The sequence below is a fragment of the Malassezia sympodialis genome, genomic scaffold (genome assembly GCF_000349305.1).
Source record: "Malassezia sympodialis ATCC 42132 genomic scaffold, msy_sf_10, whole genome shotgun sequence".
Lineage (NCBI taxonomy): Eukaryota > Fungi > Basidiomycota > Malasseziomycetes > Malasseziales > Malasseziaceae > Malassezia > Malassezia sympodialis.
This window is the reverse complement of record NW_017387808.1, coordinates 1-25,533: the sequence shown is the minus strand read 5'-3', so window position 1 is coordinate 25,533 and position 25,533 is coordinate 1. Positions and strand designations below refer to the sequence as shown.

The following is a 25,533-nucleotide window of genomic DNA, read 5'->3' as shown; positions in this document are numbered from 1 at the left end:
CAATGAAAGAGAGCCTTGGTGATCCAATATTGATGCATTGTCCTCCTTTAAGATGTCAGGCTCACCGATATCGCTCTCTGATTTCAAGGAGCTTGCCAAAGAAGAGTCTGTATCATCCTCGGTTGGGTCATAGTTAAGCAAATGATTTTGACTTTTTCTTGGATTGGATAATATCTTTGGAGATTTTAATGTACTGATGGCATGGGAAAGTTCCGGGGACGTTTGGACGTTGATGCCGGGAGGCGGTGCATGGGTATCGCGTAACGTGGATGAAAGAGGCGAACGCTTCGGATCCATTTCGACATGGAATGATTGGCTTATATTGGGAGAGGCATTAGAAGAATTGGAGCTAGTATTTTCGTTGCTGAGATGACCTTCGTAATAGTTAGGCAGCTTGGTCTCTAGCCGCGGACGACGAGATCGAATTGTATGCGGTTCCTGTGTGTGTCGTATAGCTGGGACAGTATCAGTAAGAGGCTCTGAGCCAGACCCTGCATATACACCTGGTAGCATGTTCTCTTCGTGGATATCTGATGAAGAAAATGCAGGGTCCTTGCATTCAGGCCATGTTGCATCAGCGCAATACTTTTCAAAGATTTGTTTAGCTGAGGATAATTTGATAGGTGGCGAGGGAGATCTTGCATAGTTTTCAAATACCTCCCTATTCGATCTCTTCCCCATTGAAGTTGTCTCTGAGGCTGCTGGAACATGTTCATCTAATTTGTGGATGGACGGTGCAGCCCCAGGACTGGACCAAGTCCCTGGTACCTGTACATCGACTAACACGCGAGACACAACAGGATCCTTGCTGAATCGAAGATAGCTCAACTTCAAATTTCGAAGTGCTTGACTTGGAGTAAGTCTAGGCAAACTCACTCTTGATCTACAGATAATGCCATACCTGGTGTCGCATTGACCAGAGCAGCCCACACTAACGCCGTACTTCCTGACCTCCACAATGTGCTATCAAAACAAGAAACTACTCTGAACAATCAGACAATCACGTTCATTCTATCATGTCCAAGCTATTGTTTGTAAACAACACTATCATTCCAAGCTTAAGCGCTCTTAGACTTGTTCGACATAAGGTTGAGAGCACTGCCAGCCTTGAACCACTCAATCTGGTTCTCGTTGAAGCTGTGCTGCAGAGGGATACGGTCCTCCGAACCGTCCTTGTGCTTGCACACCATAGTCACGGTGCTCTCGGGAGCAATGTCCACCACACCCTCAAGGCTAACCAGGTCATCAGGACGAACCCGGTCGTAGTCGGCCGGGTTCCGGAAAGTCATAGGCAGAAGACCTTGCTTCTTGCAGTTGGTCTCGTGGATACGGGCGAACGACTTGGTGATAATAGCCATACCACCCAGGTAGCGAGGCTCCAGGGCGGCGTGCTCACGGGACGAACCCTCACCGTAGTTATCATCACCAATTACAATCCAAGGGTGACCGTTGTCACGGTAGTAGGCAGCCGTTGCAGGGACTGCACCCCATTCGCCAGTGTAGTAGTTCTGCACGTTGTTGGTCTCGTTGTTAGCAATGTTCGTAGCACCAATCAAGCAGTTGTTAGAAATGTTGCGCAAGTGACCACGGTAGCGCAACCAAGGACCACCAGCCGAGATGTGGTCAGTGGTGCACTTGCCCTTGACCTTGATCAGGATGGGCATGTCCACAGGGTCCTTGTTCTCCCAGGGCTTGAAAGGTTCCAGGAAGTGCAGGCGCTCAGAGTCGGGCTTGATGTCGACTTGGACGCCCGAACCATCGGCCGGAGGAGCCTGGAAGGTGTTCTCACCCGGATCGTAGCCACGGGCAGGCAGCTCAATACCGCTCGGGTCCGAGAACTTGAACTCCTTGCCATCAGCACCCTTCAGAGTGTCGGTCATCGGGTTGAACAGCAGGCTACCACCGAAGGCCATGGCAGTAACAAGGTCAGGAGAGGCCACAAAGGCGTGTGTGGCAAAGTTGGCATCGTTACGGCCACTGAAGTTACGGTTGTAAGAAGTGATAATAGAGTTCTTCTCACCCTTCTTCACGTCGTGACGGTCCCACTGACCAATGCAAGGACCGCAGGCGTTAGCCAGAACCATACCGCCAACACTGCTCAGGGTTTCCATCTGGCCGTCACGGGCGATAGTAGCGCGGATCTGCTCCGAACCGGGCGTCACAGTGAAGCCCGACTTGACCTTGAGACCGTGCTCGGCGGCCTCCTTAGCAATCGAAGCCGCACGCGACATGTCCTCGTACGACGAGTTCGTGCACGAGCCGATCAGAGCGACGCTAAGATCCTCGGGCCAGCCATTCTTCTTGACCTCGTCCCTGAACTTCGACAGCGGAGTCGCAAGGTCGGGAGTGAAAGGACCGTTAATGTGAGGCTCGAGTTCGTCGAGATTGATTTCGAGGTGATGGTCGAACTCAGCGTCACGGTCAGGGAGCAGGTTGCGCTGGTAGGAGGCGGCTGCCTTGGCAATTTCGCCACGGCCAGTAGCCTCAAGGAATTGCCTGTGACGGTCATTGAAGGGGAAGACAGAGGTAGTGGCACCAATCTCAGCACCCATGTTGCAAATAGTGCCCATACCAGTGGCAGAGAGCGAACCAACACCAGGGCCCTTGTACTCAACGATGGCACCGGTACCACCCTTTACGGTGAGTTCACCAGCGACCTTAAGAATCACATCCTTGGGAGTAGTCCAGCCGCTAAGCTTGCCCTTCAGCTCCACACCGATCACCTTAGGGCACTTAAGCTCCCAGGGAATACCAGCCATAACATCGACAGCATCGGCACCACCAACACCGCAAGCAATCATGTTCAGACCACCAGCGTTAGGAGTGTGAGAATCAGTACCGATCATAAGACCACCAGGGAAAGCGTAGTTCTCAAAGATGATCTGGTGAATGATACCCGAACCAGGCCTCCAGAAGCCAATACCATACTTGGCAGTGCAGGTAGCCAGGAAGTCGTAAACCTCCTTGTTCACTTCCTGGGCACGAGCAAGGTCCTCAGCACCGCCAGTGTTAGCAGCGATAAGGTGGTCACAGTGGACAGTGGTGGGGACAGTCACCTTTGGAAGGCCGGCCGACATGAACTGGAGCAGGGCCATCTGCGCAGTGGCGTCCTGGCAAGCAACACGGTCGGGACGGAGACGCAGGTAAGAAACACCACGCTCGATATCCTGGCCATGAGGGTCGTCAAGGTGACCATAGACAATCTTCTCTGACATAGTCAGAGGACGCTTGAGACGGTCACGGACAATCTTCAGGTTCTCCTCAAGCTTTTCGTAAGGGAGGTAGTAGCCACGACCCTTTTCGATGATGCTAAGCTCAACCTTTTTCTTCAGGTCCTCCAGGTTCAGCGCAGGGGCCTCCTCAGAGGTAGTGGCAAAGCCACGAGTAGCAGCCGCCCGGCGAGCTCCAAGAGCCACCGAGCGGAATGCGGGGGAGCGCATCGCGCGGGAAGACAGCATGTTGTCAAGGAAACCTGCAACGAACAGTAGACCTATACTTAAGGCAGCGGCGGGCTTTTTTGCTTAGTCGCAGCTTCGCATGCATTACATCCGTGGCACTAATCGGAGGTCGTCGATTGCACGGTTTGCAGCCTGCGACCGGATATTATTTGACATCGGAACGGATCACCGAGTGTCTATTTGGAAAGGCTATAATATTATTGGGCAACATGACGGAGCCGTTCGGCAACAAAGTGACCAGCCCCCATTATGCACTAGGTCATCACGTGAGTCCGGCTCTCGGCAGTGCGTTCGGACCGGGGACAAAAGATCATCAACCGAATGTCCTCCACATAGGTCTGTGCGGGCGACGCTACTATAGCTCTCAGGGAAAGTACATCGCTATCAATCTTTAATGTGAGGTAGACTCTTCTTCGGCGAGGAGGCGCTCAGCATCCAATGCAGCAATGCATCCGCTGCCTGCTGATGTAACAGCTTGGCGGTACTTCTTGTCCTGCACATCACCAGCCGCAAAGACGCCATGGACAGAGGACAATGAAGTGCCCGGCTTCGTGAGGATATAACCATCGCTGTCCAGGTCCATCTGACCTTGGAAGATAGAAGTAGCAGGAATATGACCAATAGCATAGAAGAGGCCATTCACCTGGAGATCTTTCTCCTCGCCTGTCTTAGTGTCTTTCGTGCGAATGGCCGTAAGTAGCTCCCCATCACCCTTAGCCTCTGTCACAATGGTATTGAACAGAACAGTGACCTTAGGGTGCGAAAGAAGACGCTTGGCCATAATGAAGCTGGCTCGCAGCTCGTCCCGACGAACAAGAACAAACACATGGCTGGCGTACTTGGTCAAGTAGGTGGCTTCCTCTGCAGCGGAGTCACCGCCACCAACCACGGCAAGAGGCTTATTCCGGAAGATAGGAACTGCACCATCGCATACAGCACAAGCGCTGATACCGCTTTGCCAATAAGTTTCTTCGCCTGGTAGGTGCATTCGGCGTGCCGAGGCACCAGTTGCGATAATCACAGTTTTAGCAAGCTCGGGCTCTTCGTCTTCATGCCCTTCACGCCAGAGCTTAAATGGTCGACTAGAGAAGTCCACCTTCGAAATTGTCTCGGTATGAATGGTAGTTCCAAAGCGCACAGACTGCGCACGGAATTTATCCATGATTTCTGAACCACCAATCCCATCAGGGAAGCCAGGGAAGTTCTCAATATCTGTCGTGGTAGTGAGTTGACCGCCAGCAGCTACGCCATTTGCCAAAAAGCCCTCGTACATGACAGGGCTTAAATTAGCTCGAGCCAAATAAATGGCGGCAGTGTGGCCGGCAGGGCCCGAGCCGATGATCACCACATCCTGTGGTGTCTTTCCGTTCGCCTCAGAAACTTGAGCGTTAATAGGAGCCATAGTGCTTAGAAAAAATGAACCGGCAATGCCAAAGCCTAATGCAGACCGTTGCAAAGAAAAAGCTGGTGGACAAGCAAATTGATAAAGTCTTCTAGAGAGAAGTGTACCACAGTTTCCCAGTGTTTTCTTTGAGAAAGCAATGCGCTGCCGCTTAGTTAGTTGGTGGCAAACCTACGCGTGCAATCAAGGACGCTAGAATGGCAGATATGATCGATCAACCGAACAGAACCGATGTCTGGAGATCAACGCCACGTCTAGAGCATTCTACGTGTCATTTAGTCATACTGAGTCAAATGTATACAAGGATTTGTCATCGGGGACAGGACTAGACTTACTTGGCGTATGAAGAAAATAGCATTGGCCAAAAAAAGTTTTAGAACGACTGGCGAGTAATGCGCGCATCAAACGCACGTCAATGCAAGCAGAATGTAGGCCTGAATGCCTGGTGTGTAAATTACAGGAGAGACAACACAACATCACTACACGGTTCATCCACTCACCATGTGGGCAAGAGGGCGATGCTACCTTACCATAGCGCTTGCGATCATTGTAGCGCTTGCGTCTGGCGTATTGGCCTCAGATCTTCATGTGGACCACCGTGGTATGGCGCGTCGATACCCATCCAAAGACCACTGGAACGAATCGCCGGTCGAGAGCGATTCGGAGCCGGCAAAAGTAGCGCATTGGAGTTCGTCAGAGACATTGCACAAGAACAAGAGCTCAAAGCCCCATTTTAGTGCCAAGTGGGACGATTACCTGGTGGTTAATGTGGAAGGTGGAAAGGTCCGTGGCACGTACAACAAAACGGCCGGCGCTTTCAAGTGGCTTGGTGTCCCTTTTGGTGCTGATACGAGTGGATCAAACCGTTTCATGCCTCCCAAGCCGGCGCCCAAATGGAATGGCGTGAAAGATGCGTCTACTTTTAGTCCAAGTTGCCCCCAGCATGGTAGCGGCCAGTCTGTCAAGGCTGTTAGCCTCTTTGGTTTATCTCCTGAGATTTTTGAAGAAGAATTGCAGAGCGAGGACTGTCTCATGGCGGATATTTACGTGGGAAAGAGGCACTGGGAAAATTGGATCAAATCAGGCGGTAAAGCAACGAAGGCGCCAGTTTGGCTTAATCTTTATGGCGGATCGTATGAGTGGGGTACATCCCGTATCGAGACTTATCGCGCCGATCCATTGGTGGCGGAAGAAGACATTGTAGTTGTGAGCATCAACTTCCGCAACTGGATCTTTGGGTACCCGCTCTCGCCCCAGTTGTACCCCACGAAAAACAAGGGTAACCCGAACTACAAGGGTGCCAACCCTGGTCTAAATGACGTTGACCTGGGTATTGAGTGGGTATACAAGAACATTGAGAAGTTTGGTGGTGATCCTGAGAAGATTACGATGGGCGGTACAAGCACAGGTGCCTGCACGACTGACAATTGGGCATACGTTCACTACCAGAAGGAGACATCAAAGTACATCAATGGTCTGGTCTTGCAAAGTGGATCAATGATCTCACTGGGTCGTTCTTTTGTGAATCCGCCTGGCGATGACTTCAGCGGTAAACATAGCCACTGGAACAATGTTTCTCGCGTGGTGGGTTGCGGTACCGACAGCGACGAGGCTCAATTCAAGTGCATGCAAAACAAGAAATGGCAAGATGTTATGAATGCTACCTTTACGGTAAATGCCAATTTCATCCTCACAGTGGACAATATCACAGCGTTTGGTGACTATGACGAGCGCTTGGAGCAGAAGCGCTATGTGGATGTGCCCATGCTGATCGGTAACAACAAGGATGAAGGAAATGCTCTCCTGATTCACAATGCTTATCTGACGGATGTTGTGGGGCCGATTATCACGGCAGAAGTTTGGGTATGTCCTGCGAGTGTGCAAGCCAAAGAACGCATCGGCATTTCTTCGCCAACATGGCGCTACCGCTTCAGCCCTGCATTCTACATCCCCGATACGCCCAAGCCTTATCAACAGCTTCTAAGCTTCCACGGCAGTGACACGGCCTATTCGTGGAACACATGGCGCCCTCTGAAGTATATTTCAGATGGGTCGACGGATCCGGGTCCTCTGCCAGTCGTGAACGACCCGATCCCTACCTCTGACAATAAAGTGCGTGCTCCTATTGCCAAATTGTATAAAGATGCAACAATGACATTCGTTAAGGACCCGCACAAGGGATTGTTTAACTTTCATGGAGGTTGGCCCGCCTATGATCCGAGCAAGCCTAGCATTGCCGATATTGGTTACGACAATAAACCCGACTGGCGCTTGGCAAGTTCGTGGGAAGTTGATGGACTTTGCCCGCTTACGAACCCCGAGATAAAGCACAACTCGATGAAGTGGAAGTCCACAGTGATGAAATTCCGCGGCTATATGTTGTAATTCAGTGGTGGGAAAGGCTTGGGCCTACTTGAGTTTCGGCATAATTTCTACGCAAACGCAATGTATCCAGTGATCACAAGCTAGAAGGGGTCTGAAAATAGCATTACAAACTAGCAACAGAGTTGGGCTTGTCTATAGCTAGATGAGAATGCCAGGCATTTTTGGAAGAAACATCAGCACAGATCATGTGTGAAAGCATGCGGTTTCTGTGGTTCCATACAGTCGAGCACACAATACACACTCCATTCCAATCACGTCACACTGGACTGCTTAGGGAGCAAAAAGCTGCTCGAAGAACGCCTCGCTAGTCGTAGTGCGAGGGGCCTTGGTGTTCTTCTTCAGCTTACCAGCGCGGCGCTGAGCCTGCTCGCGAAGCTCGCGGCGGATCGAGGCCTGGGCGTAGGGGTTCAGGCGGAACAGCACACCACGGTTGCGCAGAGGGTTCTTCTTCTGGGTGAAGGGTCGCTTGGTCTGCTTGGGGCCAGCAGGACGGACCACGCTCTGGATCTCATCCGAGTTGATCAGACGCGTCACGTCAGGCATGCTGATCTTGGCGCTGGGGAGACGGAAGCCCTTCTTGACCTCCGAGGCAGTCTCGTAGGTGCCGAAGATGGTGTCGAGCTGCTTGAAAGCATCCTCAGTCCAGATCACAAAGCGACCCAGGTGACCTCCGGGAGCGAGCTGAAGCAAGTTCAGGCTGTGCACGCTGGCAATCTCCACACCGGGCAGGTTGCGGAATGCCTTCACAATACCGTTGTCCTGGTTGTAAATGACCAGAGGACCGCGGCGCTGGGTGTGGCGGCGGTTGCGCAGCTTACCCACACCAGCACGGATCTTGCGCGAGTTCGACACCTTGATCACATCCTCGTAAGCGTTCAGGGCCTTGAGGGCAGCCACGGCCTGCTTGGTCTTGGTGAACGACTCAATCTCGCTCGAGACGATCAAAGGCACCTCCTCAATCTCCTCGACGCGGTGACCGCGAGCGAGGACCAGGGACGGGAGCGCGGTAGCAGCCAGGGCCGAAGCCGTAGCGTAGCGGCGCTGAGCCTGGTTGGTCTTGATGAACCAACGGCGCCACACCTTCGTAGGGGCGAACATGTGACCACCGCGAGCCATGTTACCAAAGGCAGCCTGACCCGAACGGTGCGTACCACCACCGCCAACACGGGGGATACGGGCCACGGCACGACCAGTACCCCACGACTCAGCCGAAGTCTGGTGACCGGCGTTCGAAGCCACAGCGTAAGGCTGGCGCTTGTTCTTGGCAAGGTTCGCTGTGTGTGTTAGTACCCATTCTGGTCACAGGCGCTCGAAATAAGGGCGCGTCGTGGTCGTCATACGGACAACGAACTCCGGTTTCGAACAACCTGTTTTATCATATACGTACAGTGAATGGCCTGAACAACATCCGGGCGGATGGGAGCGGTGAAGACCGCCGGAAGAGGCAGCGATCCCGAAGCCGCACCGTCAATGCCTCGCACGTTTACAGTAGGACGAGCAGCCATCTTGAGGATTGACCTTAGTGTAGGACAAGGAAAACGATATCGCGCGCCTAGCTCGTATTCGACCAGCGCTGTGCAAACTTCCCAGTTCTCACGCACACGTGATCTTGTCAGTTTTGCCAGTTTGAACCACGTGGCTATCGGAGAACAAGTGCCTCCACCAAGTATGAGCACGCAAGAGTTGCAGCCACGGACATGATACAGTTGTCCCAACTGGACGCTCGGACGACAAAATACTCAGGTGGCGACGTGTGCCGAAAAGGCAGCGGTCATCCGTGTGACATTTTGCTACGCTTGTACCAAGACAGAAAGGCATGGCGGTCACTAATGCCCTTTCCTCTGCTCCTACAGGATCTGACGTGGACGCGCAAGTAAAGTGTGTCATTCAGGACCTCCCCCAGATCAATGCTAAGTTGCAGGATGCATCGCCGCAGGAGATTATTGCTTGGTCGGTCGACAACCTTCCGAACCTGTATCAGACCACCGCCTTTGGACTGACGGGGTGTGTCACGTTGGATATGATTTCCCGTATTAGTGCGGAACGTGCACAACAGAATGGTACTCCGGCCAAGCACCTAGTGCCTCTGATTTTTGTTGACACGCTTTACCACTTTCCCCAGACACTGGACCTGTCAGAGCGCGCTGCAAAACATTATCAGGCGCCCATGCACGTGTACAAGCCCCAGGGAACAGATACGACAGCGGCTTTTGAGAAGCGCTGGGGCCCACAGCTTTGGGAGCGCGATGAAGATACGTATGACTACCTCGTAAAGGTCGAACCGGCTCGGCGCGCCTATGAAGAGCTAAATGTGCGAGCTGTTTTCACGGGACGACGCCGCTCGCAAGGCGCTGATCGCGCATCGCTGGCGCCGGTCGAAGTGGATGAGACGGGTTTGATTAAGGTAAACCCCTTGCTTAATTGGTCCTTTGCTGATGTGGACAAGTATGTGAAGGAACATGCCGTGCCATACAATGAGCTCCTTGACATGGGCTACAAATCCATTGGTGATTGGCATTCGACGTCGTTGCCCCTGGGCAAGGAGGGTTCTGACGAGCGCTCCGGCCGTTGGAGCAACAAGATGGGAAAGACGGAGTGTGGCTTGCACAAAGACTATTTCAAGTTTAAAGTGCTAGCAGAAAAGAAGATGCGGGAAGCTGAGTTAAACCGCAAGGATGCAGCGCAGGCCTAAGTAGACACGACTTGGCCGTGTGATACTGCCCATGTACAATAGAATAGACAGTGGCTCTAAAATTTGTCGCGACGCTATATTTGGTGGCCTGTTTCGTCAGGCTCGCAGATACATACCTCGTAAAGGAGCAGCCACCGCATCCTTGTCGCCTGCCATAAACTCGTGCAGCTCGCCTCGGAACCAGTAGCAGACATAGAGATGCTTTTGTTCGCCCACGCACGGATCAAAGAAGCCAATCAGCTTTGCCTGTACGTTAGCGTTGGATGCATACCTTGGTCGTGCCTGAGGGAATTACCAGCTGGCTCTGTATCACAAGCATTTGTAGGGGTACTCGGACATCCCACCACAAGGGCTGATCAGATGAGCCTTCTGTTGCCGTGGACGTATCGACCACAAGTTCCATGATGTGCTGCTTGCTCCGTAAATCATCTTGGGAGACAGACAGTTTCTTCGGGAAAGCGTCAATGCGACCGTAGAAAGCCTGAAGAATCACGAGACCCTGCCGAGCAAGTTCAGCCTCGGCGCGCTTCAAGGCCTGGGGACGAAGCAGTTCCCGTGTCTGCTCAGCGGACGTGTGCCGCTGCTCAATCACCGCAGCATGTTCCTTGCGCACCTGCATCACGCGCTTGCTGCGCTCCTTCTTCTGTCGTGGTACGAAGTAGAAATAGTGTGACAGAACCATCGTAGCAGCAGGAACAAGCGTAGCCGCTGCCGCCAGATCAGAGCGGAATGTAGGCGAGAGAACAATTGGGAACACAAGCTTCTGCCCTAAGCGTGTGACGCGCACCTTGACTTGAACACCTGAGCTGAGTCCGCACTCAACGCCAAGAAGGACCCGAATGTTTTCTGTGACGCGTCGCTCACCGCTCGAAAATGCTGAGATTCCCATGGCTGTGCCCAGAGACACGCCACTCTTGACCTTGAAGCCGCCCAGCACCTTCATGGTCCATTCATACCCAATCGACTGGTCAACGTCCGAGAGCGTCATCTGAAGCGTCCAGGCTGTGCCGTCTGGATGTTGCTTTGTAGCGCCGACGACCATAGCACCCGTGTCCTGATGCACAGGCTGACCGTTTGCATCAGCACCCCATCCGCCGATAGAGTAAGACCCCGTTTTCAGCGACGTGAAGCCCGTTAGGGACGACGTGCTAGAGAGTCGCTGGCCCCATGTGAGTGTCACGGAGGGGGGCGCAGCCAGTGTCTGAGAAACCAGTGCGTAATTGAAGAACATGTTCTCATCGACAGTGTACTGTCCCCGTGCCGTCAGTACCTGTGGCCGCAAAATCGAGGCGCTGAGCTCCGAGAAAAAGCGAGGGCTCCAATGGGTTTTGAGCGTTCCAACTAGATTCCCACCGCCTGCATTTCCGCGGCTCATCAGCTGGCCTGATAAAGAGAGCACGGACTGCTCGGAGAGGGCCATGTCGAAACCGTGCTTGCCCACTACTTGGGCACAGGAAATGAGACCTAGACGTTGACTCCATGTCAGATTAGGCTGGAGCCGCGGTGTCAAAGGAGACACAGTGCGTGGCGACGGCAAAAACAAAGACGTTGCGTTGATCAATGCGCTAAATTCGCCGCGCGAATTCACCAGGGCCTCTGCATCGGCTGCCTGCTGCAGGCGAGATTGTCGTTCGAATTCAGCGCGCATCTCCTCCGGTGAGCTTCCACGCATCGCCACTGTCCAGGTTGAGCGGAGTCCCTCTTCCCCAAAGTGGTCATATATAGCACGCTTTTCGGGATCAATGAGTACTTGATATGCCTCCTGGATATCCTGGAACATCTTTTCAGCGAGTTCCTTACGGTCGTCGCCGGGGTGTTTGTCCGGATGAAACGCCACTGTTGTTAGTGACTAGCGATACAAACTGGCAAGGGTTTTGTAGGCATCACGAATCTGGCTTTCTGTTGCGTCTTGGTCGACGTTCAGTAGGGCATAGTAGGAACGTGCATCCGGCGACGCGGCCAAGCCGGAATCCGTATGAGCATCGCGAAATGGTGTACCACCAAACAGTGGATCTTCCATATCTGGGGCACGCCAGTGGGCACGAGGGTCGTAGTCTTGTTTTGCGTTAGCGCTGAAGTGTACGTACTGAAAGGTAGGCTCCCATCGTCCCTCAGGGACGCCATGACCAGTTGGTGGGACGACAATGCGCACTGTGAGTGGAGGTTCAATTCGCCGATTCTGCCCAATTGACGTAGCTTGGACTCAGCGGACGTCCGACGTCGGGATGGCCGTGGCGGTTGACAGTGGATTCTCTCGAAGACGCCCAGTCAAAGGTTTGCAACATAACGAAAACTCTTACGATGACGTACCGCTATCCATAGCTGACGCCCCTTGACTTGTAGCTGGGTCTCATAGACCAACATGGGACACATATGTAATTATTTTTATCGTGTCGTCGAGTCGCTTCTCACCTGGCCTTGTCCTTGTAGACATGAGTGAAGCAGGTCTCGTGTCGGCGCCCAGCGAGGACACCAACGCTACCAACCAAGTCAAGGCTGGCAGTCCGAATGATTTCCTAAAAAGTACGTCGGTTTGAATGTCATGAGCTAACCAATACAGGCGTGATTGGTAAAAAGGTCGTTGTGCGCCTCAACTCTGGCATTGACTACCATGGTATGTGACCGTGCTACCAAGCGAGCTAACACAATTAGGCACTCTCTCCTGTCTTGATGGCTACATGAACATTGCTATGGAGGAGACGACCGAACATGTGGACGGCGTTCTGAAGAGTAGCTATGGTGATGCCTTTATTCGCGGCAACAATGGTACGAGCACAATACTTATGCCCAGTCCTATACATAACCGCACTGGATGCCTAGGCTACCCGTAGTTATGCGGGATAATTCGACCCACACCGTAGTACCCTGTACCATGCTATGAAATGTATCTGCGACAGGGCCTGGCGGCCGTGCGGAACGTCGCTTAGACCAGCTGGGCAAAGAGCTTACTGTGCATGTAAGTAATCCCAAAGCGCGTACATACGGCGCAACGCACTCCAGAGTGCAGTGAGCCAGGTGGACTGTGGCTGGTTAGTACTTTGGTTCCAGGAGCACCACATACAGCTATCGGTCAGTGCAACAGCCATACGTACAACTCTTCCACACAGTCTTCGCCCTCGAAGCCCTTGCCCTCGGTGACGCGCTCCTGGCACTCCTCGAAATGATGCCGGACCGACTCGCAGGCAGCCGACTTTTCGCATGCTAGCCAGTTAGTGATGCCAATTGTGCACATACCCTCGTAGATTTCAGGGTAGGGCTGCATCACGCGTGTTAGTATACAGCCTAGACGCCAAATAAAGTACATACGTCCTCGGGTTCCTGTAGTGTAAGTGCTTCTGTGATCTACCATGTACCTCTTCCTCTTCTTCCTCCTCTTCCTCCTCTTCCTCACCCTCCGCTTCTTCTTCCTGTTCTTGAGGCTCCTCTTCCTCCTAAGCGCGTTAGTCATGCTCTTTGGGACACAGCGCTGTCGGTGCAACGCTGCCGAACCGTCGTATCTTCACGTACCTCGTTGTGCGCAACAGGGAAGAAGGACTCGTACCAAGCACCCTCAGAGGTGCTCTCAGCCACGGTAGTAGCCGAGCCAAGGTTCATCAGGGTAGCAAAGAGGGACATGATGTGTGATCGCTGATGCAGTCGCCAAGTTGAGCCTGTTGGCTTTGAGCGCTTCTAGGCCCAGCCTGCTGGACGCCCGAACCGTCCCGAATTACCAATCAGACCACGTGACCACTCCGCCCAGGGGTCTCGACGAAGGTCTCCTGGGACACGGGCGGGGCAAGGAACGCCAGGCCTGCGGGCCTCGAAGCCTGGAGATGCGGTGGGTGGAGCAACTATGGTATCTACATGCATGAAGTACCGCCATGTTTGATGGTATTGGGAAATGAGGGCATCACAAGCTGTTCTTGTTGGCGTGGTAGCTGCAGCGAGGCAATGCAAAGCGGACCAAGCTGTGCGTAGCCTTGGAAACGTTGTTCATGCACTAGCATAGAGGGACCAAGCATTCGTTCTACTGCCGTGCCGCGGGGGGTTCGGTTGGCTGGCGAGCCGGCCGCGTGGTATTACTCATCGTATCTGATCGGGGCCCCCCATCCGTGCGCGTGGACCGGCCACGTAAGCCATAAATACCCGGCGTTGTGGCAGTGGCGTCATCTCATCCACGAACATCATGTCTGCTACTACCGGTTCTCAGGCCCCCAACACGACTTTCACCTACATCCCCTGGGCTCCCGAGCTTGACTCGGGCAAGGTGTGTGGTGTGCCTCAGACTTTCAAGGCCCACGACCGCTGGAAGGGCAAGAAGGTTGTGGTTGTGGCTATCCCTGGCGCTTTCACGCCCGTGTGCCACCAGAACCACATCCCCGGCTTTGTTGAGAAGATCAACGAGCTGAAGGCCAAGGGTGTTGATGAGGTGGTTGTGATCGCCGTCAACGATGCCTTTGTCATGAGTGGCTGGGGTGTTACGGTCGGTGGCAAGGACCAGATCGTGTACGCCTGCGACAACGATCTGGCCTTCTCGAAGGCTCTGGGTGGAACGCTCGACCTTACGTCGGGTGGTATGGGCGTGCGCACGGCGCGTTACGCTGTTGTGCTGGATGACCTGAAGATCACCTACTTTGGCATGGACGAGGGCAACATGGGTGCCCCCGAAAAGTCGTCGGTCGACGCGGTGCTGGCGCAGCTCTAAATTAGGCGGCGATAGTCCTATTTTTACCGTTTTAGTATTTGCGTAAAGTCAAAGGCCATCGATGCATCCGGCGTCGACTCGGGCTGGCGTGCCGCCCACTGCGAGCGGAAGCGCTCGATGTGGTTGAGGCGGGTAACCCAATTGTTCGCGTACGGCACCATCGACTCGGCCGTGTCCAGATAGATCTGGCTCATCAAATCGCTGTGCATGGCCAAGTTGCACACAAAGCGCGGGAGGGCCGCGAATGAGACCAGGCAGCCTTCGCCCACCGGCGAAAAGTCGGGCATGCCGGTGCGACGCTGCAGCGACACGTGGAAGTACGTCTCGTCCGACACCGTGTAGTCGACACTGCCATGCACACTCGAGTGTGGTGTAATGACCACGTTCACAAAGTTGAACTGGCTGGGAATCGTGCCAAACTCGTAGGGACGACCTGAATCGTTGAACACAATGTGCACCCAGTCGTTGCCGATGAGCGCCTTTTTCGAGGCATGACTCGGGTCGTGCTCCTTGTTCGGCATGAGCGTAGCGGTGTGGAACACCACTTGCTTGATATTGTCGCGCCACACATAGGCATATTTGCCGTGCTCGTCACTCTGGCGGTCCAGCCCGCCTGTGTAGACATCCTGCTGGTCCCGCAAGGGGACCAGGTCGCCAAGACGCGCGAGGAAGCGCATGTAGGCCGTCGAGCCGTAGGTGTTGCCCAAGATCTCCTGCTCGGTCGCCTGGTTGTAGCCCACATACACCAGGCCAATCTTGTGAAAGTCGTACACGGGCGTGAGATCCATGGCACGCAGAAGCCGGTCGGTGGATCGGTCGTCTGGAAGCAGGATCGGCGGCTGCTCATGCGACGGCCCCGGGTAGCCACTCAGCTGCAGCGCAATGAACGCAGGGTCCACCGTCAGTGTGCTGCGGGGCGTACGGCCGTGCTGCACCGCAGGGGCCGCCTCCGTGGGCGCCTCGGCGGTATCATCTGCCGAGCCCGACGCCGGCGCCACCGCCTGCTTGAGCGGCTGACTCTTATTGAGGCGCTCCAGGACGCCTGCGAGGAACTGCGCGGCCTTTTCCTCGTCGGTCCATGGGTGCATCGGCAAATTCTCCAAATTGCTGACAATGTTCACGGTACCGGTGGGGCGGCGCACAGTGATCTCGAACGTGTCGGGGCGTGGCAGGAGACTCACGGTGATGAGGCATTTGCCAATCAGCCACGTCGAGCCTTGTGGCGCGCGTGATTCCGCCTCATCGCCGGCCATGAGCTGCCGGAACAGCGAGGGGACCGGCTTGGACTGCGCGTTGCTGTACGTGAAGCGCGCGAGAAAGTCGAGGCACACCATCGTGTGGTCGCTCAGCTCCGTGCGCAGTTCGTTGGCGAGTACGAGGCCCTGCGTAATGTACGACGCGTGCTTCGCTCGATCCTGCATACGCAGCGTCATGAACCACTGCGCAATGTTGCTGTATGCCAGCATCAGCACATACTGCGAGAGCGAGAATTTGGCGGGGCTCGACCGCAGGTCCTCACGCGTGCCGCCCGCGGTCATACTCTCGTGGAACTGGATGTACTGGAGTGCGATGCCAAATATGCGGCGGTAGTCGCCCTCGGTCAGGTTCGCGTACAGAGCGGGCACGCAGCGAATCTCCGCGAGCAGCTCTAGGATATGCACGCTCATCGTGATCGACGACATGATGGTCGAGAGCTTGACGAGCGTCCCTGCGACGTACCGCGTAAACGACTTGGGCAGCTCGTGGCACGCCACGATCAGCGCGCGTGCGCAGGGCTGGGACGTGGCGGGCGAGCGCGTGAGGCCTACTGCGAGCGCCTCGACAATCTCGTCGTTCTGCTCGCGCGTAAAGCAGCGCTGGTACGCGATCAGCACCTTGAGTGTGGTGTACAGCACACTCGCCAATGCCGTGCGTCGCACCTCGCTCGGGAGCACGACGTTGGGCAAGAGCCGCTGCTCCAGAAGAAGCGGCACGAGAAAGTCGCGCAGTGCACGCACCTGGCCGAGCGCCTGTGGGCCGCAGAACAGGTGCTTGTTGCTCAGCTGCGCCGGCAGGTGCGTGATCACACACGAAATCACGTCCCAGTCCGTCTCTGTCTTGAGCACGGTGAGCAGTGCCGCGAGATACTCGGACACGGGCAGCAGGACGGGCCCCTCGCTGCTCGGCGCCAGCTCCTCCTCGGTCGTAGTCGTGTGGTCGTGGTGGTACACCTGCCACACCTCGCTCGACCACGGCGCACTGGGCACATCCACGTCGCGCGGCTCCAGGAACCATGGCATGGCGCGGAGCGCGTTGCGCGCGTCGTCCGCGCCCTCTGCGTCCCTGGCACGCGCGTCGTCGCGCGCATCGATGCCTGGCTCAAGCATCTGCACGAGCGCGAGTGTCTCCTCGCCAGCATCGTGCACAAAGTAGAGGCGGTGCCGCCGGTCCGCGCGCATCCTCAGCAGCCAGCGCAGCACGACGAGACGCAGGTGCGACGGCACCCAAGGCCGGCCGTCGTCGGAGCCATTGGGTACATTGCACTGCACAAGATGCAGCAGCTCGCGGAAGATTTGCAGGCCAACATGGCGGTAGCGATCGAGCGCCGCCGGCGTGGGAGGCAGGTCCGGAACCATGTCCGAGTCGGCCGATGGGCCAAATGCCAGCAGGTAGAACACTTCGATCAGGTTGCGCAGCGAGCGCACCGCCCGCGTCGTGAGCAGGAGCTCGCGCGTAGGGGGCTCGTTGAGCGGCGCCGGCGCTCCTTTGGCCTGCTCATCGAGCTCCACGCTCAGGGGCGGTGCCTTGTAGATGGACGAGACAAATTCGTGTATGAGCCGCTGCAGCCTCGTGTCCTGGCCCGTTGGGGCGTCGCACACGGATGTGAGCATCGCATGTGTCACGATGCGTCGCAGCGGCCGCCCAATCTGCAGGTTTGTCTCCAGGCGCAGTGCACGCCGCGTGAGCGGCACGAGGATGCGCTCGATCATCGGGTCGCGCTGTGCCGGCAGGTCCTGTACTGCCTCGTACGCCTCGGTGATGATCTGGGCCGCCTCGAGCCGCGACAGGGGCAGGGGCGCCTCCACGAAGCCGGGTCTCTCGGCGAGCGCCGCGGGGTAGAAGGTGTCCATGAGCTCCGCGAGGTGGTCGAGCCACTCTGTGTGGCTCGGCAGGTACATGTGCGTGGCGTGATTCGCGCGCACCATCTCGAGGAGCACTGTGTCAGGCAGCCACGATGCGAGGTACCAGAACTTGTGCGCGAACGTGTCCATCGCAGCGACGGGCTTCGTCCAGTCGCTCCCGGTGGGCGTGCTGGCGAGGATCGAGACCATGGCTTGCAGGACCATGCCTGATACGCCTGTGATGGAGCTCGCGCGCCGCCACCGCGACAGATGGCGGTTCATGACCGGGACCATCTCGTCTAGCAAGTCCCAATCGGCGCGGCGCGGCGCCTGCCGGTACAGTGTACAGAGCGGCTGCGGCGCCTGGGTCGTCCGCAGCGCATCGCCCAAGGGTGTGCGTGGTGGAAGCAGGTCGTCCACGAGGTACAGCGTGGCCAGGTCGAGCACGTCATCGCTCTGCGAGAAGGCGCCGCGGATCATGCTTACCACCATGGGCTCACTCACCAGGGGCACGTGCGACTCGTCCTCGATGCGGCGCTGCATACTCGAGATCAGCTGCGCATGGAGGAACAGGATCGCGCCGACGCGCACGGAGCGCGGCCCCTTGCGCGACGTGCACAGGATCTGGTACACAAGTCGCACGACCAGGTACGCGACATGGCTCTGTAGCAGGTGGTGGAGCATCGTGCCAAACTCATGGTCCACGTCCACGCTGCGTAGCCGCAGCTGCGTGACCACGTCCGTCTCGGGTGCTAGGGAGGCTGGCAGCCCAATCACGCGGCACAGCGCATACACCACCTGCGCGATGCACGGTGTCGGAATAAACGAATAGCAAATGACGGTGTGCAGCATCTTGGCGATCACCTGCACGTCCTGCTCGGTCAAGGGCGACATGTGCTCGTCGTCGACGCTCACATGAACGGTGCGGTCCGCCGAGACGGGCTGCGTCCCGACCAGCACGGACGGGTCAATTGGATCGAGCTGGGGTACGCCCAGGTACGCACTCGTGGCTTCCAGGCCGTAGTATGCGGGCGCCGAGCTGCGGGACGGCGCAGCGCGCGCCGTGTCGCGTGTGCCGAGCGTTGGGAGGCGCGGCGATAGTATCATGGACGAGACACAGCGCAGCACCTTTTCCATGTGGTGCTTCTCGAGGCGCGACGCGTGGAACTTGCATGCGGCGACGAGCAGCAGCACGAGGCCATGCGCATTCTGCTCGCACATGCGCAGCACGTCCGGCAGGTCCTGCGCACGCAGTGCCATCATGGTGCCCCAGGCGTAGTCGGCCCACAGCGTGAGGGTGTCAATGATCCCGCGGAACGCAAGGATCTCGCGCCCATCGCGTGTCAGCGCCTGGAGCGCCTGGAGCTGGTAGTAGAGCGTCTCGACGGCGCGCTGGGGCTCCTCGGTGATGCGCGGCACGGCCCAGTCATCTGGATCGTGCAGCTTGACGACGAGGCGGTACAGGAGCGCGCGATCGAGTGTGCTCAGCGCGCACGACGGCATCACAGCGTCGGTCCCCGTGGCGATGGCCATCTCGCGCGCTTGCTCGCCAAACGCCTGGGCCGTCGCGGCCTCCGCATAGGCGAGCGTCTTGCTCAGCATCTCGCACGTCAGCAGCTGCGCCTCGTGCGCGTAGGTGCCGCGCAGCACGCGGCTGCACAGCACGGTGAGCGACGATACGAGTGGTGTGGCAATGCTCGGGTCCATCAGCGCGGCCAGCTCCGCCGGGATCCGCTTCAGCGTATCGATAATGAAGCGGCACTGCGTCACCTGCTCGCTGGGCGACACCTTGGGCTGCAGGAGCGTCTCGATCGCCGATCGCACCTCGCTCAGCGCGTCCAGCTGCGGCGGCGCAGCGCCCGCGCGACTCGACTCGGACTGCGCCACATCGAGCGAGATGCGCGTATGGCTGCGCGACCGGAACGGGAGCAGGAACGGCGACTGTAGGAGGGACTTGGCCGGCGTGCCGCCCCTCGTCCCCTCCGGATGCATGTCGTCGCGGCCGCTCGGCGCGCCGGGCGATCGCCCGCCTCCTGCATGTGGAGGTGTGTACTCTATGACCGGCGGCCCCACACGCTCTCGACGGCGCGCACGACGGCGCTCGCGTCCTGTGGGGGCAGCGACGCTGTGTGTGTGCGCATGGCATCTGGTACGCGGTCTGCGAGTGTCCTGTGTGAGACGAGGGACGTACGCTGGGTCGGCGACCGCCACGAGGCCCTCGCGCGCGAACTGCGCAGCGAGCTCGCGCTGGTGATCATGCATGAGCGCCGCGTTCGGCACAACGAGGAGCCGGGGGCGCGATGGTGCGCGGAGCACCTCGATCATCGTTCCCGCGCCTGCGGTCAGGCACACCTACGCACCTCCATGCGCCACGACGAGCGTCGCGGCGCGGATCCACGCCGCGAGGGACGGCGCATAGCGAAATAGGAACACGGTCACGGCGCCGTCCGCGGCCGCATACGCGTGCCCCTGCGCCCCGTGCATGGAGCACGGCTGTGCGTCGGGTGGTACGGGCACGGCGCTGTGGCCGTACTGCACCCCGAGCACGGCGCCAGCGCCGACGGCCTCGTGGACTGCGCGCACAAACGGCGCCGCGCGCGCCGCCTCGGCGAGCGCATCGAAGCGCGTGCTCCCTACGGTTACGAGCACCGTGGGGGGCGGCATGGCGTGACGCCCCCGCGGCGGGCCTTTTATAGGATACACGCCTCTACTGGCGACCCAGCACGGACGCCGCGTCGTGCGCGGGGCCTGCATGCGTGCGCCGCTCGCCGAGCCGTGGCAGGCCTACGCGGGCCTGGAGCGTCTGTCGACGTTCCGCGATGCCTCGGACGCCGAGGCGATCGTGTGGCTTGATATTGACAATACGCTCTACTCGCACATGGAGACGCGGTACGCGCGGTGCACTGACGCAGGATCTCTGACCGCATGGTCGAGCGGATCCGAGCGTATTTTCTTGCGCTGGGGATGAGCGAGCGCGAGGCAGACGAGCTGCATATGCACTACTACAAAGAGTACGGCCTCGCGATCCGCGGGCTCGTGCGCCACCACACGATCGACCCGATGGACTACGACGAAAAGTGCGATGCCTCGCTGCCGCTCGACTCGCTTCTGCGGCCGGACGACGAGGTGATCGGCATGCTGACGCGCCTCGACCGTACGCGCACGCGCGTGTACGCCCTGACGAACGCGTACAAATTCGTACGTCCTGCGTCTCACACAGCACGCGCGGCGCGTCCTGCGCCTGCTCCACCTCGACGCGCTGGTCGAGGGCATCGTGTACTGCGACTACACGAACCCGGACTTGTACGTGTGCCGGCTCACACAGCCTGTGCAAGCCCTACGCCGAGTTTTACCTCGCTGCCGAGGCAGCTGTCCAGGCACCCGCGGGCGTGCGCCACTACTTTGTCGACGACAGCCGCACGAATATTGACGCGGCGCGGCGCCTCGGCTGGGCGCACTGCGGTACGTTGGCCCTGCTGATGCAGTCCACTTCGACGAGACGTGCACCGACGCGTCCGCGCGGGACGTGCCGACGGTCGCGCGCCTCGGCGAGCTCGAGCGCGTGTGGCCGTCGCTCTTCCGTAGCACCTCCACCTGATTCGTAGCTCGTACCACGACGGCATGCTGACCGCCCCGGATGCGCCGCTCGGCGCGGCGCCCGTGTCGTGGCTGAGGCGTGTGCATGCCCAGCTGGAGCAGCGCGCGTACAGCCGGCCGTGGCTGTTCATGCTGCTGTACGGCATGGCGCTCTTTGTGATCGTGCGCGGCGTGCTCTTCGTCGTCTTCTACGAGTCGACCGACGTGGCGCCCGTCCGCGTGCTCGACGAGTACATGGCCGACCTCGAGTTTGATCCCGCGTCGAATGCGACGTTTACCGCGGCGTCGTTCCCAGCGGTGGTCAACCCGTCCGCCATATGGCCCAACGCCACGTCGGGCGGCGCGGACCCGCACCGCGGCGAGCTGGACGCGCACACCCTCGCGGTGCTGCGGGAGCCGCCGCCGCTTGTGCCGCCGCCGGCGGCCAAGCCGCTGATGAGCGACTGGGAGACGGTGCTCGCGCCCTATACCCATGTGCCATGGACGCCCGAGCGGAACGGCTCGCGCACCGAGCCGGACGATGCGATGCGCCCGACGGCGCAGCCGGTCGAGCCCGACTGGCGCGGTGTGCCATGGAGCGAGTGGCGGCCGCCGCTCGCGAACCTGAGCGCGCCTGGCCGGCCGCTGCCGCGCGTCCAGTACGCGTTTGAGGACGACCGCACGTACTCGGGGCAGCGCGCGAACCGCACGCGCGATGCGGTGCTGCAGGAGCGGCAGCGGCTCGTCAAGCATGCGTTCCTGCATGCGTGGCAGAGCTACAAGACGCATGCGTGGGGCGCCGACGAGGTGCGGCCGATCAGCGGCGAGCCTGCGAACGACTTTAACGGGTGGGGCGCGACGATTGTCGACGCGCTCGACACGCTGCTGGTGATGGGCCTGCACGACGAGTATGCGCTGGCGCGCGAGCATGTGCACGACATCGACTTTCTCGTGGTGTGCGGCGAGCGCAGCGCGTACGGCGCGGCCGACGGGCGCGTGCCTGTGTTTGAGACGGCGATCCGGTACCTGGGCGGCTTCCTGTCCGCGTACGACCTGACGGGCGACGCGCTCATGCGCGAGCGGGCGGAGGAGCTCGCGCAGCTGCTGCTCCCTGCGTTTGACACGGTCACGGGCGTGCCGATCGGGCGCATGCGCCTGCACGATGCGCGCCAGCGGGTCCCGACGGGCGGCCGCGGACGCGGCGAGAGTGTGATCCTGTCCGAGGCCGCGAGTATGCTGCTGGAGTATACGCGCCTGTGGCAGGTCACGGGCAACCGCACGTACTGGGACCGTGTGCAGCGCGTGACGGACGTGCTCGACACGCACTTTGCGAACCGCAGTGAGCTGGGCACACTGATCCCGACGCGCATCTACATGGACCCGGTGGTACTCGCGGGCAAGTACACGCTCGCGGCGCAGGCCGACTCGTACTACGAGTACCTGATCAAGGAGCACCAGCTCCTGGATGGGCGCCTCGCGCAGTACGCGCGCATGTACGAGGAGGCGATGGACAGCGCGATGGTGCACCTGTTCCGCGACGTGGGCGTGGTGCCGCACTCGCCGAACCTGCTCGTCGCGGCCGAAGTGCATGCGCGTCAGCCGTACGTGGCGAAGCTGGAGCACCTGGGGTGCTTTGCCGGCGCCATGCTGGCGCTCGGCGGGCGCCTGCGTCCCGCGCGCCCGTACGACCTGAACATTGCGCGGCGGCTGACCGAGACGTGCTACTGGGCGTACAACAGCAGCGCGACGGGGATCGGGCCCGAGATGATCCAGTTCTTCCGGCCGACCGACACGGACCGCTTCCGGATCGTGACCGAGGCGGACGGCACGCGGCGCCGCGGCGCCGCGACGGGCTACCCGCTGGTGGGCATGCGCCAGGTGTACGTGGAGTACCGCAACCGGCCCGAGACGATCGAGAGCGTGCTGTACATGTGGCGCACGACGGGCGATCCCGTGTGGCAGGAGCGCGGCTGGCAGATGTTTGCGAGCTGGATGACGCATGGCCTGTCGAACGCCGGCGTCGCGGCCCTGCAGAACGTGAACCGCGTGCCGGCGGCGCAGCTGGACAGCATGGAGAGCTACACGCTGGCCGAGACGTTCAAGTACTACTACCTGCTCTTCTCGCCGCCGGCGCTCGTCAGCCTGGACGATTTTGTATTTACGACCGAGGCGCACCCCCTCCTGCTCCCCCAGCGCGGGCGGTGGGCGGCGGCGGGGGCGGTGCCCCCGTCGTTCCCGCGGCCGCCCTCGTCGTGGCCCGCGCTGACTCGCCCGCGCGGCGGCATGACGCACCAGCAAAAGGCGCTCTTGTACGCCCAAGTGCGCCAGGCGGGCGGCTTCCTGTCCAAGTTCTCGTTCCTGCGCACGCACACGGCGCCGCCCGCGACGGCCTAGCCGAGCTCCGTCCGGGCCGCCTCGAGGAGCTGCGCGCGCAGGTCGTCGCTGGACGCTTCGCCCGCGAGGGCGTGCGCCGGCGGCGCGCGGTCGAGCAGCTTGGTCGCGCGGAACACGGCGGCCTCCTCACTCGACTGTGCCGCGGCGGCCCCGCTCGGCGCGCCGATCGGCGCGCGCAGCGACGCGGCGAGCACCGACTTGGCGAGGAAGCGCGCCGGCGCCGCGGACGCGGCCTCCGCCTCGTTCTTGGCGCGGCAGTACTCGTAGATCTCGCGCGCTACGCGCACGTACTCCTCGTCCGCGTCGACCGACACGTCGAGGCACCGCAGCGACGCGTTGCGCTGCAGCCCCGTCCACAGTGCCAGGAGGCCGACGAGGCCCAGCGGGTTGTGCGCGAGGTCGAGGTGCACGAGCGACGCGTCGGGCAGACACTCGGCGAGCGCCACGGCGCCCGCGGAGGCCAGGCGCGTGCGCCGCAGCAGGACGCGCCGCAGCCGCGGATGCAGCCCGAGCGCGACACGCAGGCTCAGCACGCCCTGCAGGTCGGGGCCGCCGCACGGGTTGCCGCTGACGTCGAGCGTCTCGAGTGTGGTGTTGTACTGCAGCGCGTGCGCTACGCGCGCGAGGCCCGCGGCGCCCACCCCGCACTCGCCCAGCGCGAGCACGCGCAGCGAGCGGTTGCGCCGCAGCGACGTCGCGAGCGTGTCCACGTCGTCGCCGAGCGCGTGCCCGCGGAGGTCCAGCGTGAGCAGGTGGCCGAGGCGCGGGAGCTCGGAGAGCGCATGCTGGAAGGCGCGCGCGCGCGCGACGAGCGACGCGACGCGCTCGCGCCGCGCGGCGGCCTGCGCGACAGCGTCGGCGCCGTGCAGCAGCGCCGTCTCGACCTCGTTCTCCTCGGCGCGCACGTACAGGTCGTCGGCGGTCGCCTCGCACGTCTGCTCCCACGCGGAGATGGCCGCGGCCGCGGGCGCCTCGTAGTCGCGCAGGAGGCCCGCGAGCGCCTGGCGCGCGTGGCTGCCGAGCGTGTGGCGCCGCAGCGACAGGTGGCGCACGGCGCCGGCGCGCACGGCCTGCGCGAGCACGTCCCATGCGCCGCTCGCGAGCGCGCACGCCTCGAGCCGGAGCGACTGCAGCGTGCATGCGGGCGCGTCCCACGGGGCGAGCAGCGCACGCAGTGCCGCGGACGAAAAGGTATGCTCCGACACATCCAGGTGCGCGAGGTGCGGCGCCGCGCTCAGCAGCGTGCCGACCATGCGCCATCCCGCGACGTGCACGTCGGGGTTGCCGGCGAGCGTGAGGGTATGTATGCTGCGCGCCGAGTACACGGCGCGCGCGAGGGCCGTGACCGCCGCGTCGTCCAAGTGGCACCGGTCCAGGTGCAGGACGTGCACGCCGAGCGGCGCACAGAGCATGTCGGCGAGCGGGACGCTCGCGCCGCGCAGGTCGACGCCCGCCAGGTCGAGCGTGCGTGGCGCCGCGCCGGCCCACGCGGCCGCCTGCTCGAGCGCGCGCAGCACGGGCACCGACGGCACCTCCTCGCGCGCGCGGCAGCAGACGCGGTACAGGCTCTGGAGCTCCGCGGGCGTCCACGCGCGCGCATCGAGGCGCAGCGCACGCTCGTGGGCCTCGTGCTCAATGCGCTCGCGCGTCGCCGCCTCGGCGCTCGGCGCTGTCGCGCCGCAGATCGGGTAGGTGTGCGCGAGGTCCTCGCTGCGGAAGTGCACGCGGCGGAGCGCGAGCGCCTCCGCCTCGGGCGCGCTCGCGGGCCCGTCCTTCCGCGCAAAGCGCTGGACCACGCTGGACCACAGGCCCTCTGCACTCGGCGCGCTCGTCGCGCCGAG

The 25,533-nt window shown here is 59.9% G+C and overlaps 10 protein-coding genes and 1 pseudogene across 11 annotated transcripts; 5 read left to right on the top strand and 6 right to left on the bottom strand.

Annotated features, from left to right (window-relative positions):
- Nucleotides 1–1,058: 1,058 nt before the first annotated feature.
- MSY001_2170 (uncharacterized protein) lies at nucleotides 1,059–3,458 on the bottom strand (the record flags this gene model as incomplete). Its single annotated transcript, XM_018884007.1, has 1 exon — nucleotides 1,059–3,458. One exon carries the CDS (start codon nucleotides 3,456–3,458, stop codon nucleotides 1,059–1,061), a length of 2,400 nt encoding a protein of 799 aa, XP_018740710.1.
- A 391-nt stretch (nucleotides 3,459–3,849) lies between these two features.
- Nucleotides 3,850–4,860, bottom strand: MSY001_2169 (uncharacterized protein; the record flags this gene model as incomplete). The annotated part of the gene is made up of 1 exon (XM_018884006.1): nucleotides 3,850–4,860. One exon carries the CDS (start codon nucleotides 4,858–4,860, stop codon nucleotides 3,850–3,852), a length of 1,011 nt encoding a protein of 336 aa, XP_018740709.1.
- Nucleotides 4,861–5,463: 603 nt separating this feature from the next.
- MSY001_2168 (uncharacterized protein) lies at nucleotides 5,464–7,245 on the top strand (the record flags this gene model as incomplete). The annotated part of the gene is made up of 1 exon (XM_018884005.1): nucleotides 5,464–7,245. One exon carries the CDS (start codon nucleotides 5,464–5,466, stop codon nucleotides 7,243–7,245), a length of 1,782 nt encoding a protein of 593 aa, XP_018740708.1.
- A 270-nt stretch (nucleotides 7,246–7,515) lies between these two features.
- On the bottom strand, nucleotides 7,516–8,750 carry MSY001_2167 (uncharacterized protein; the record flags this gene model as incomplete). The annotated part of the gene is made up of 2 exons (XM_018884004.1): nucleotides 7,516–8,519; nucleotides 8,633–8,750. 2 exons carry the CDS (start codon nucleotides 8,748–8,750, stop codon nucleotides 7,516–7,518), a joined length of 1,122 nt encoding a protein of 373 aa, XP_018740707.1.
- Nucleotides 8,751–9,061: 311 nt separating this feature from the next.
- Nucleotides 9,062–9,937, top strand: MSY001_2166 (uncharacterized protein; the record flags this gene model as incomplete). The annotated part of the gene is made up of 1 exon (XM_018884003.1): nucleotides 9,062–9,937. One exon carries the CDS (start codon nucleotides 9,062–9,064, stop codon nucleotides 9,935–9,937), a length of 876 nt encoding a protein of 291 aa, XP_018740706.1.
- A 96-nt stretch (nucleotides 9,938–10,033) lies between these two features.
- MSY001_2165 (uncharacterized protein) lies at nucleotides 10,034–11,957 on the bottom strand (the record flags this gene model as incomplete). The annotated part of the gene is made up of 3 exons (XM_018884002.1): nucleotides 10,034–10,183; nucleotides 10,209–11,773; nucleotides 11,801–11,957. 3 exons carry the CDS (start codon nucleotides 11,955–11,957, stop codon nucleotides 10,034–10,036), a joined length of 1,872 nt encoding a protein of 623 aa, XP_018740705.1.
- A 412-nt stretch (nucleotides 11,958–12,369) lies between these two features.
- Nucleotides 12,370–12,757, top strand: MSY001_2164 (uncharacterized protein; the record flags this gene model as incomplete). The annotated part of the gene is made up of 4 exons (XM_018884001.1): nucleotides 12,370–12,460; nucleotides 12,498–12,551; nucleotides 12,590–12,703; nucleotides 12,729–12,757. The coding sequence occupies 4 exons, from the start codon at nucleotides 12,370–12,372 to the stop codon at nucleotides 12,755–12,757; spliced, it is 288 nt and encodes a 95-aa protein (XP_018740704.1).
- Nucleotides 12,758–14,102: 1,345 nt separating this feature from the next.
- On the top strand, nucleotides 14,103–14,621 carry Mala s 5 (allergen; the record flags this gene model as incomplete). The annotated part of the gene is made up of 1 exon (XM_018884000.1): nucleotides 14,103–14,621. The coding sequence occupies one exon, from the start codon at nucleotides 14,103–14,105 to the stop codon at nucleotides 14,619–14,621; it is 519 nt and encodes a 172-aa protein (XP_018740703.1).
- Nucleotides 14,622–14,644: 23 nt separating this feature from the next.
- Nucleotides 14,645–20,047, bottom strand: MSY001_2162 (uncharacterized protein; the record flags this gene model as incomplete). The annotated part of the gene is made up of 2 exons (XM_018883999.1): nucleotides 14,645–19,847; nucleotides 19,914–20,047. The coding sequence occupies 2 exons, from the start codon at nucleotides 20,045–20,047 to the stop codon at nucleotides 14,645–14,647; spliced, it is 5,337 nt and encodes a 1,778-aa protein (XP_018740702.1).
- A 427-nt stretch (nucleotides 20,048–20,474) lies between these two features.
- On the top strand, nucleotides 20,475–23,692 carry MSY001_2161 (uncharacterized protein; the record flags this gene model as incomplete). The annotated part of the gene is made up of 6 exons (XM_018883996.1): nucleotides 20,475–20,611; nucleotides 20,635–20,920; nucleotides 20,943–21,029; nucleotides 21,058–21,184; nucleotides 21,208–21,284; nucleotides 21,308–23,692. 6 exons carry the CDS (start codon nucleotides 20,475–20,477, stop codon nucleotides 23,690–23,692), a joined length of 3,099 nt encoding a protein of 1,032 aa, XP_018740701.1.
- A 126-nt stretch (nucleotides 23,693–23,818) lies between these two features.
- Nucleotides 23,819–25,518, bottom strand: MSY001_2160 (annotated as a pseudogene). The gene is made up of 2 exons: nucleotides 23,887–25,518; nucleotides 23,819–23,845 (listed from the first exon to the last, which is right to left on the bottom strand). Coding segments are annotated over exons 1-2 (1,659 nt in total).
- Between the last annotated feature and the right edge of the window lie 15 nt (nucleotides 25,519–25,533).